The sequence below is a fragment of the Cryptomeria japonica genome, chromosome 9, assembly GCF_030272615.1.
Source record: "Cryptomeria japonica chromosome 9, Sugi_1.0, whole genome shotgun sequence".
Lineage (NCBI taxonomy): Eukaryota > Viridiplantae > Streptophyta > Pinopsida > Cupressales > Cupressaceae > Cryptomeria > Cryptomeria japonica.
The window spans coordinates 570,118,533-570,131,252 of NC_081413.1; the positions used below are offsets into that span (position 1 = coordinate 570,118,533).

The 12,720-nt window shown below is 33.1% G+C and overlaps 1 protein-coding gene across 2 annotated transcripts; it reads left to right on the forward strand.

The window, feature by feature from the left end:
* Positions 1-7,622: 7,622 nt before the first annotated feature.
* Positions 7,623-11,768, forward strand: LOC131051304 (pentatricopeptide repeat-containing protein At3g24000, mitochondrial-like). 2 transcript variants are annotated; one of them, XR_009107103.2, is made up of 2 exons: positions 7,623-11,354; positions 11,537-11,768. XR_009107103.2 is itself a non-coding variant. In XM_057985758.2 (1 exon), exon 1 carries the CDS (start codon positions 7,915-7,917, stop codon positions 11,269-11,271), a length of 3,357 nt encoding a protein of 1,118 aa, XP_057841741.2. In that variant the 5' UTR covers positions 7,623-7,914; the 3' UTR covers positions 11,272-11,368. The 2 variants fall into 2 exon arrangements, 1 of the variants encoding a protein (XP_057841741.2); XM_057985758.2 differs by lacking the exon at positions 11,537-11,768 and having other exon boundaries at positions 7,623-11,368.
* The last annotated feature ends 952 nt before the right edge of the window (positions 11,769-12,720 follow it).

Consider the following 12,720-nt stretch of genomic DNA (forward strand, 5'->3'; position numbering starts at 1 on the left):
GAACTAATGTGCATTGGTCCAGTGAGCAGCTTGCATATTTTTTTCTGGACTGATGCTTGGGTTCTTCCTCTCAAGGGGAGAAGGAGTGAGTTTCATAGGGTGAGTTTTTGCCTGCCTTTGTCATTGTTGTCAACGGGAATAAAGAATACAATGTTTTCTTATTGTCTTGATGGATGTTTCCATCGACAACAAAGGGGGAGATTGTTAGCATTATGTTATATGTTGTCATTGATGTCAAATCCTGTGGTTCAGATTACGTTTGGATGTGGTATGTTGAGTAGCATTGTATGTATGATATGGCATTGAGCATTTAGAGGTTTCTCAGATTTCCTAGATGTTCTATCTTTTTAGAACATGTGTTGCTAATACTATTCAGTGTTATTTCTAGGCCCGGTTTGGTCTGGAAGTCGAGGTTTTTGGTTTAGACGTTGAAGTTGTGTAATGACAGTTGTATAGCATGTGGATAATTTTTTGGGTTTGACTTTAGCGATGCAAGTAATGTGTTGATGTGTTCGATGAAGAATATTGTGATTTGGTCCACTTCTCATTCCTTCCCACCACCGAAATGTTTAGAGGTGACCTATTTTAGATCTTTGTCTTGGTCTACATTGAGGATTATGTTTTTCTGGAGACAATATATAGGCGTATGATCTGGATGAGTTGAAGTGTGGATTTTTGTTGTTGAATACACGCAATATTGAAAGAATCCAGTTGATGTGTGAGAGTTGTGTTGTAGATTGTTATCGAAAGTAGTTATGACAGTGTAGATTGTGTTTCAGTGGTAGATTCTCTTTATCTTTCTTTCTTTGGCAGTAAGCCTTTTTGGGAAGTGAGCCTTTCTGGGCAGTGAGCCCATCGGTAATGAGCCCACCCGCAATGATCATCTTGGCAGTGAGCCATCATTTGTAAAAATCAGCTTAATCAGTGTCACCTTAACCGATGTTTCTATATTGAGAATTAGCATTCTCCGTGGTTTTCCTCTTCTTGGGTTTTCCACGTAATTTATAGTGTTCTATATGTCTGATATGTTATGTGCATATGATTTCATGCTTTATCTGTTTTGATTAATTTTGTTAGTTGTTTCAGATCTATGAATGAAAGTTTAAAGAAAATTTTATGGTCAACTGATTCACCCCCCTCTCAGTTGCCCAGATATTCAAAAAGTCTATGTTGTTCAAACAAACAACATTACTTACAAGATCAATTACACAAATAAGAAGTGCAAAATGTGTGAGATAGTTTTGCATATAAAGGTAAGGGTGAGGAGGTAAGAAAGTAAAATTGAAAGTCTATCTTTCCAAAAGTAAAGTGCCTTAAGTTAGTTATCTGCTACAAAATTCATATAAGAGTCCTGAAAAGGATGACACAAGTTGATGTCATGAGGTGACTATAAGAAGACAAATCAATTATGTCTTACAATATTTTAAAATGACAAAAATGAGAAAATTAAACACCCCATAACAAAGAATGCTGCAAAATATGCCTCCCTACAAAAACCATCATTTGAAGGATATCTGTGTAATTTGGAAGTCTAAATTATTAATAACACATGGTGATTTTACATTTTTTTGAGGAAATAGGTTATTTAAAGTAAAAAAACTATATGTACCATTTTTTCTTGATAAATTTTACAAAAATTGTTAAATTTTGATACTATGAGCCAAAGTTACGTGTTGTTGAAAAAATGTTGAGAAAAAAAGGAAAAACAAAGGTTTGAAGACAAATTCTAGAAAGGGAAAAGTTAATTACTTAGAGGTGAAGATCTTTTTCAATATTTATAATTATCAAGGATTCAAATGGTGTATGCACGAAACTAGTAATAATTACCTATTAAAACTAAGAGACTAAAAATTGTCCTAATCCAGTTAAATAAATATATTTTATTTTTTAAATTGTTCTCTTATTATTTTACTATTAATTAAAAAAAAAAAAAAATTTATCTTTTTAATTTATTAGCCTTTTCTATTTTTAATTAAATTAATATTTTCATTTATTCAATTAATTCATTAGCATGTTCTTTTCTAAATCACATAAATATTTATTTATTTAATACCATGTCTCTCCTAAATTAAATAAATAATTTTATTTATTTAATCTAGCCCCCTTTCCTCTATTAATTGAATAAATATTTTTGTCTATTTAATTAATTCATTATCCTCTTCCACTTAAAATTCTAGAACTCCAACTTGCACACATGGATAATAATCTAAATTCGTAAGTATGTGACAAGTGTCATATTCATTTTCATTAACTTTGTTCTTTTTACAATGTCCACATTCACCCACCGCTTAATCATGTCCCTTCATTTCACAATAATATTATTGACTCCTACCTACCACTCAATCCCATCCCTTTATCTTTACGTACCCTCAAATACTATTGATTCTCTTCTAACTATGTGATCATGACCATTCATCGTTTTACCTCTTATTCTAAACCCTTGATTCTCTTTTTTATTTCTATAAAAGAGGTTTCTTCATTTCATTTGGTACATCCACAATCATTAGAGTACTTACATAATACCAAAATTCCTTTAGAGCTTACACCACTACTTTCATCATCCTTGCATCATCAAGCAACCACACTCCATTCTTTCACGACTTCTTGTGCTAGTGCTAAATAAATGAGAGAAAACACCATTTTCACAAGATCTTGGAGGATAGGAGGACAATGGAGACAAGCCTAGTGTGCATGTGAAGGTATATTTTGTTTATTTTATGTTATTTGCATGCATGCTAGAGTTCTTCATTGGTGTTGTTGGATAGGTTTTTGTAGATCTATACTAGTGGTTGGGTTGTTTAAGGTTTACAAATAGGTACAAATTCAACATTCACTACTATGATGAGGCATACATTATAGTTTTTTAATATTCAAAGTTTCTTGAGTATACTTATTTCATAAATATCAAATTTAGATTCAAAAGGGTCAAGGAAAATTTGTAAACCCCCCTAACTCATGATTTGCATTGAAAAAGCATGCTTAGGATTCCTATTCCTAATTTCCAAGTAATACCAAGATAATTTACGAGAGGAAAAAAATGAAAATAAAATGGATATATGCTTATTTCCCATGAAATCTAAACCAATTTTGGGGAAAAAATATGAAAATAAAACAAATATCTATTTCCTTTGAAATTTCAAAGCCAGATAAGTTGAAAATCCAAGCTAAAATGAGTTTCATGATTTTGGTTAATAATTTTACTCAAAATCATGCCCATTAATATTATTTTTCCCATCATGATCTTGCACTCACCCTATACTTAGAATATTAGGGTCTACCAAGGTGCCCTTTGAATCGCCATACATAATTTATTCAAGGATTTCATTCCTTGAGATAATGAGGCTAGGGTATATTATAAGGATATTTTCATGAATCCCAATAGAAAGGGCATCCTCTCACCATCAATATTGTCTACCTATGACATAACAAACAACTATGTAGATAACAAACACATTTTCTATGTAAAATGTAGGCAATATGACCTAGATAAATTTGTTGATACATTATTCAAAAGCTATACCAAAGTAAGATATGAACATAAGCTTGAAGGAAAATAAGAATTGATTAAGAACTATGTTGATGGTCTAGAGGTAAGGTCAAGCAAGAAGCATGACTAAATATACAAATTTTTTAAAGGAAGAAACAATTGGTCAACCCAAAACACTCAAGATCCCTTCCACACATTGATGATCCATTGTAAAAAGTGGTGAGGGATGTGGGAAGATATATTCAAATTCCAAACTAACCTAATATTCCAATAATCTTGGCAACAAAATAATATAGGTTTGAGTATGAACTTTCTTTATAAATTCCATATGATATACTAGGTCTATGGTTCCATTTCTAGTTGGAATCTATTGAATTTCTATCACCCTTAAGAATTAGTTCTCCAATAATTCCACCTATTATTTCCCATTTAGGTAAGCATTTGAAAACCGAGGGATTCACATAAAATATGCCTACAAAATGAAAGAGTGTTCTACAAAGTGAATCTTATTGACAACTTAAGAGAAAAGAAATCATTTAAGGTGGAGTCCCTCCTAGTTCTATAGGAAAACAAAAGGTGGTTGTAGGTTCTCATACATTTTTTGGACTATGTATTCTTGAAGTTGTTGTAAATGAAATTAGATTGAAGGCAAGTGGATAGATTATGGAACATGATTAGTTCATAAGAAATCCTAATTTAGGATGTTTATCTTAATGAACAAAACTAAAGAGGGACATATAATAAAGGAGAAGGTTGCATTGATTGAAGATGATCCATATCTCACTAAAATTAGTCTACCTTGAGATGATTTAAATTTTTACATTGATAATATTACTCTTGAGGGTAGAAACTAATTAGGGCTAATGGACTTGTTTATTATTTCCCATTTAGAACATTGTATAAGCCATAGTATTGTATCATATGATGACTAGGGTTGAGGAAGACCTATTCAATTCATCATAAGATGCTACAAAAAATCATCTATATTTGGGCTATAAATGAGTATATTAGCCATTTGGATCATTGTCCTTCCCCATAGTAAATCCCAAATAGATTATATCCCCTAGTAGCTTTCAAGAAAAATAATGGTAAAAATGGTTGGATAGGTCTCAAGTCATGATGCATTAATTCTAGTAGGTCACAAATAACACATTTTTTACAACAAAGAAACTATCCAAGGATCACAAAAAGAAAGAAATACATAATTTAGAAATTAAAGAAGATTTAATGGAATAAAAAGTAATCAAATAGTTATTGAAAGGGAAAATCCTTAATTTTGATTCACATCTCATAACCCAATACATCCCCTATAATACCAATTCATGTCCAAGGAAGTAGTGAACTGGATAAGATGATACAAGACAACAAAGTATGGGGAAGATGAAAGAATCTAGAGATGAAAGAAAAGACTAGAGTGGAAAAATTAAATGTGACATAGATCATGTATAAACATTTTCATTGAAGGACCCAAAATATTTTTAGGCTAATTAAAAATCCATCAGAATATTTGAATAAAATTAATACAACAATCATTTAAAGAAATTAGGTAGAGGTAAGGCTTATATAAGTAAGGGGGAAATGGACTCTTATGATCTTTACAAATTAAAGATATTTTTGTCAAGATACGATATATCAAACATCCTGAATGATAATGCTATGTACATAGAAGAAATATGATACTCTTTAATGAGAAAATTTGATAAATTTAAAGTTCTTATCATAACTAAAATCTTAGAAATAAATGCTAATGAAAATGATAAAAATAGTAACCCTAAGATTTTGGATAAATGGAAGGAATATTCATAAAATTATTTTTTTTCAAATGAACTCTATCACAATCAACATGGTATTGGAATAAATATTGTTATTATAAACAAGGGTGAACTCTTTTGTAAAGAGACTAGAAAAATATTTAATGTCATGTGGATCAATGCTTTGAATCAGCAAGAGTTATTATAATTGTTCATCTTTCAGGTGATCATGAACGAGATTGTTGTTGAATTGTGTGTGTCAATATTTATATATTTTATAAATATTTTCTACAATGTCCATTAATGGGATCTTTTCAAGTCTAGAGTAGTGTTATATTTTTAGTTTTAAGAGACCAATATAATGAAAATTATTGTTTCCTTACATGTTTCCATTATTTGCTTGATATTTCTAAGATATCTAACAAGACTCTAAGATCGCATTTGTTGATTTTTTGTTAAGAATAATTAGTATTTCAGTTGTAATAACTTCCTTTTTAATCTGTGGAGTATTATGATAAATAATATGATATTAAGAATGGTTTTTAAGTATTACTTCAAAGTAGCTTTGAGGATTTAAGCTTAATAAAAAAATATTTTGCATCACCCTTATCTTTTCCATATTAGAGGAAAAATAACCATTCTTTAATATTATCTCTAGTCACAATATCTTCGATCACCGGACAATATTTTTAGTCATTACTTTATGTGCTTACACATGCTTATCATGATCTATCACTTTGTTACGTGTTTATGATAATCTCATGATGTATTTTATCACCACTCTAATATTAAATGATTACATGCTCACATTATTATTATCTCATACAATCTCCCTTCCATTCATTATAAACTTTGGGAAAAATCAATTGAAGGAGGACCTACATATACATGTTCACTAACATTCTCATTTTATATACATTATTTTTCTTGCAAGTCAGAAGTTACTCATGGAATCTTTGTCTCTCCTTTTTTAGGATTAATGGGAGAATGCACATAGAATACATACCCCTATGATTTACATCCAATGTGATATTACTTTATATGGATTCATATATCCTTTTATGTTTAATTATTCAATTTACTAAAAATGCACATTTATGACTACTATATACTTAGAGATGTTTGATTCAAATAGGATTCACACATGCACCTCAAATTGGGGCTAATATGTAATGGTGAAAAATGCATTTGGATGCCTTTTCTCATTTAGTTGTGAGCCTATTTTAGGGTAATGTCTTGATACATGCAAATGGTAACTAATGGTGCACTTTTGTGTAAAGTCAAGCTCATTTACCTAGTCTTAGTTGATACTTATCCATACATGACCTTACATTCATTAACATACAACACCCTTATATGCACATCCCTCCTTATGTTTGGCCTCTATTTGATTATCCTTGTCGACCCATATTGTAATCTTCGTATAATATATATCTTTCATGATCTACTATATTTTTATTTGATTTATATTCAATTCCATAGTCATGGGGTCATTCCCACGAGTGAGAGCTTGATGTGCCTAAATTTTAAATTTTAAATTTTAAAAATCAAATTTTTGGTAGACTAACACCCTTTGTTCCTTCACGTAAAGCTAACTATGTAAATGTTTGCATGATTTATTGCCATATTCTTGATTAGGAGACCTCTCATTCATTCTAGATAATTTAGAGAAGCAAAGAAACATTTGTATTTGATGCTTAAAAAGATGTAACAAACCAAATTTCTAGGTGAATTGACTACTATCTTAATCATTTGTTAAAATGAGATGGCTTAACAAAATCTAGAAAATGGAATTCCATCAATTGCAATTCATAGACTATATTGATACTTCTTTTATGAGAAATTAGATAGTCCACTTTTTTATTAACTATAGGTCAAAATTTAGAAATCAACAAAAGTTGAGTCTGCAATAGTAGAGTAAGTTGAGCATAAAAGAACATTTTGATTATGAAACATAAATTTGATTGTCAATATCCTTTCTTAATCTTGTGGTGAACAAATTCTAAATTCTTCATCACTTAGTTGAGCATAAAAGAACATTTTGGTTATGAAACATAAATTTGATTGTCAATATCCTTTCTTAATCTCGTGGTGAACAAATTCTAAATTCTTCATCACTCAACACACGTTCAGAGCTTAAAGCTAACCAATATATCTTCCTATTTACATTCTAGATTTGTAACAAATTATCTAAATGTTAATGATTTGATCTTTGACCCATTTTAGATCTATTTACTCAATAATCAAGGTTAATTGTCCTAATGAACATACATCTTAGTGTTGATTAATCTTGATTAACACTTAAGGATTGTATTTTCCTCTTTTCAATATTATTAAATTGCCTAAAGTCATATCATTAATGATACCTACTTAATAGACTTTGAAATAATGAATATGTAAAGTTAAACCAGAAGAGAAATGGCTCGATTGGGGATTGTACCAGAAGCCGAAGGAGTGAAACTCCTGGTTGCTGCCGCCTGCAAATGTTCAACCAACATAAAAATTTGGGAGTTGAAGTTAGAACTTTGTCACATTCCAAATGGTGAGTACAGCAGATATAAACTTTTTGTAACTTGTCTGCTATCAAGCGAAAATGCTCCCAGGCAATACCATTGTGGCAATGCCATTGTGGTATACAGAGACTGAATAACAGGGCACATTTTCCATGCTCTAATTATGTCATTGCAATCCACTACTCATCTCAATCTCTCAGCTTTATGTAGAGAGGGTCAGTTGAAGGAGGCGCTGCACATTCTGCTTACCAGACAAAACCCCCCAGAAGAATCCTCTGCATATCTTCAATTATTGGAGACCTGTATTCTCAAAAATACCCTTTCACAAGGGAAAAAAGTCCACTCTTTCATCACTCACAGGAGATATGTATTTGCTACTCACCCAAGATTTCATAATAGGCTTATTTACATGTATGTTAAGTGCGGAAGTTTGGTTGATGCTCGAAAAGTGTTTAACCAAATGAAAGAGCGAGACAGTCTCTCATGGAATACGATTATTGCAGCGTACAGAAGACATGGGTATCCTCACGAGGCAGTCACATTGTTTCACCATATGCAAGAAACAGGTCTCCAACCCGATCAGTTCACATTTGCCAGTGTAATTCCAGCCTGTGCCAAAATGCAAGCGCTAGAAGAGGGTATGGACATCCATCAAAGCATAAAGGACAGAGGAATTTTGTCAAATGTTGTAGTTGCAACTGCTCTGGTAGACATGTATGCAAAATGTGGAAGCATAGACAAGGCACGTGAACTGTTTGACAAAATAACTCACAGAAATGTGGTCTCATGGAATGCAATGATTACAGGATATGCGCAAAATGAATTTGTTGAAGAGGCTTTAGAAACTTTCAAGCAAATGCAAATGGCTGGTGTAAAGCCAGACTCCACAACATTTGCTAGCATACTCCCTGCCTGTGCCAAAATGGGAGCTTTGGAACAAGGTATAGATATCCATCATAGCATAAAGGATAGAGGAAGTCTGTCAGATGTAGTAGTTGTAAGTGCACTGATAGACATGTATGCAAAATGTGGAAGCTTAGACAAGGCACGTGAACTGTTTGACGAAATGCCTCAAAGAAATGTGGTCTCATGGACTGCAATGATTGCAGGATATGCACACAATGGATTTGTTGAAGAGGCATTAGAAACTTTCAAGCAGATGCAATTGGCAGGCGTAAAACCGAATTCCGCAACCTTTGCCACCATCCTCCCCGCCTGTGCCAAAATGGGAGCTTTGGAACAGGGTGTGGATATCCATCAAAGCATACTGGAAGGGGGGTTTTTGTCGGACATTGTAGTTGGAAATGCTATGGTAGACATGTATGGAAAATGTGGAAGCATAGAGAAGGCACGTGAATCGTTTGACAGAATGCCTCAAAGAAATGTTGTTTCATGGACTGCAATGATTGCAGGATATACTCAAAATGGGTTGGTTGAAAAGGCTTTAGAAACTTTCAAGCAAATGCAATTGGCAGATGTAAAGCCGAATTCCACAACCATTGCCAGCATCCTCCCTGCCTGTGCCAAAATTGGAGCTTTGGAACATGGTATGAACATCCATCAATGTGTAATGGAAGGGGGTTTTTTGTCAGATATTACAGTTGGAAATGCTCTGTTAGACATGTATGCAAAATGTGGAAGCATAGATAAAGCACGTAAATTATTTGACAGAATGCCTCAAAAAAATGTGATGTCATGGACTGCAATGATTGCAGGATATGCACAAACTGGATTTGGTGAAAAGGCTTTAGAAATTTTCAGGCAAATGCAATTGGCAGGTATAAAACCAAATTCCACGACCTTTATCAGCATCCTCCCTGCCTGTGCCAAAATTGGAGCTTTGGAACAGGGTATAGACATCCATCGAAGTATAATGGATAGAGGAATTTCGTCAGATGTTGTAGTTGCAACTGCCCTGGTAGACATGTATGCAAAATGTGGAAGCATAGACAAGGCACGCAAATTTTTTGACATGATGCCTCAAAAAAATGTGGTTTCATGGACTGCAATGATTGCAGGATATGCACAAAATGGATTTGCTGAAAAGGCTTTAGAAACTTTCAAGCAAATGCAATTGGCAGGTGTCAAGCCAAATTCCACAACCTTTGCCAGCGTCCTCCCTGCCTATGCCAAAATGGGAGCTTTGGAACAGGGTATTGATATCCATCAAAGCATAAAGGATGGAGAAATTTTGTCTGATGTTGTAGTTGCAACTGCACTAATAGACATGTATGCAAAATGTGGAAGCATAGACAGGGCATCTGAACTGTTTGACAGAATGCCTCAAAGAGATGTCATCTCATGGAATGCAATGATTGCAGGATATGCACAAAATGGATTTTTTGAAAAGGCTTTAGAAACATTCAATCAAATGCAACTGGCAGTTGTAAAGCCAAATTCCAGAACATTTGCAAGCATCCTCCCTGCCTGTGCCAAAATGGGAGCTTTAGAAAAGGGTATTGACATCCATCAAAGCATAATGGATGGAGGATTTTTGTCAGATAATACTGTTGGAAATGCCCTGGTAAACATGTATGCAAAATGTGGAAGCATAGGCAAGGCACGTGAACTTTTTGACAGAATGCCTCAAAGAGATGTCATCTCATGGAATGCAATGATTGCTGGATATGCACAAAATGGATTTTGCAAGGACGCTCTCAAAATCTTTGAATTAATGAAGCATTGTAGAACATATCCTGATATTGTAAGCTTTGCTTGTGTTCTATATGCATGCAGCCATGCAGGTTTAGTGGATAAGGGCTGCACATATTTCAATCACATGAATAACACTTATTGCATTACACCTACAGTTGACCATTATGTGTGCATGATTGACCTTCTTGCCCGTGCTGGCTATCTTGAGGACACCCTAAACTTTATCATTAAGATGCCAGTTAAACCTGTGGTGGTTGTGTGGATGTCTTTTCTTGGAGCCTGTAAATTACATATGAATATAGGCTTAGGAGTATTTACAGCAATGCTGCTTTTTGATCTGGATTCTAAAAATGCTGCGACTTATGTTCTTCTCTCAAACATGTATGCCGAAATGGGCAGGTGGGGTGAGGTTCAAATGGTAAGGAGCTTGATGAAAGATGAAGGAATTAAAAAGATCCCTGGATGTAGTTGGATTGAAAGCAATAAGATGATACATGTTTTTTGTGTAGGAGACAGATCACATCCACAGACACGAGAGATCTATGCAAAATTGGAGAAATTAGCTTGGGAGATGAAGGCATCAGGGTATATTCCAGATTCAAAACATTTACCTAATGATGTGGAAGAGGAGGAAAAAGAATTATTCCTCTGCTACCATAGTGAAAAGTTGGCAATTGCATTTGGTTTGTTAAACATGCCGCCTGAAACAATTATTAGAGTTTTTAAGAACCTTCGAGTATGTGCTGATTGTCATACTGCAACAAAATTTATCTCCAAGATTGTTGGAAGAGAAATTGTTGTGAGAGATGCAAACCGTTTTCATCATTTCAAAGAGGGACAATGTTCTTGTGAAGATTATTGGTGATACTAATGGAGCAATCGGAAAAATAGGCTTGAAATATGATAATGTGCACCAAGTCAGACCTATAGTAATAATGAACGGACAAGGTTTTTGTTTTCAATTTCTAGAAAGCTTTTAGTCTTTGTTTTGTTTTTGAGTATTTATCAATCTAGACCATGCATAAAATTAAATACAGAGAGGCAATGCAGATCACTGTTATATACACTGTTGGGTATTTGTCAAAGACCTTTTTTATGATAACATGGACATTTCACCAAATTGCTTTCAGGACACCTGCATATGTGTAATGAAAAGGCGGAGGAGGAGGTGGAGAATGAAGATAAAATAAAAGATGAAGAACACTTAAAGTAGATGAAAAGATGCTTGACCAATAGGAAATGAGAAAGGATGGCTTACAATCTATCCTTTCCAATTTGTATAGTTCTTTTGTTTGGATTAATTTTATTATCTTTTCTTCTATGTAAGGTCAACCATTTGAAATTAATTACACATTTTAGGTCAGGCATGCGATTTTTTATAAATGGATGTAATTTTTGTGTCATATATGGTTAGATATTTCTAATGTTGCTTCACAACCCTTTGCTTGGTGAGATAGCTCATAGATTTCAGAATACACACATATTAATTTGATTTCAATTTAGCTAAAATTACAATTTATATATGAAGAAGTAAAAGTAATTAGGCTTGTGTTTATGCTCTAATTAACAAATATGCAATTGTACATGAAAAACTTGCATAATATAATAGTTGTATAAATAAAATCACATATTATATTGTATTGTAATTGCAAATTCATGGTATTACAAATTGTGCATGATGAGCTTTATAAATTGATACCAATGAGACCAACATTTGAAGGTGGTTAGGAGAGAGCTAAATAGGGCATTTGATTAGTTTTTAGAGTGACAACAAGATTAAAAAGAAAAAAAGGAATTCAAAAGGGTCGACTCTATCATAAGTTTGGAGAAACATAGTGCTAGACATCCATATGATAAATTGGACTATTAGAATTATATTCATAATATGGTTCAATTGACTACTTTATTCACACGTGGCAAACCTAACAAATAGCAAAACAAATGTGAAATTCTATTTGATAATAGGGAAATTGAATCATTTTGCATTAGTTACATACGCAACAAATGCTTGTGAAGATTAAGATCTTATGCCACAACTAAGGTTTGTACACAATTCTTGATCGCATTACATTAAGAATCTTTACTTTTTGTATTGCTTTATGTCAAAATTTTAAAATAGGAAATTCAATTCATAATGTTCAAAGACTTATGGGTCACGTGGCTAACAATTTTTGCTTAGTCAATTTAAAAATGTTGGAATGTTTTTTATTATAAAATCAAGGATTTTGAAAGGACCTTGAGCCTTTGTACAAAGATAAAGATTAAGCATTAAGCCCACCAAAACATCAAAGAGCAGCAAAAGAACAACAACAAA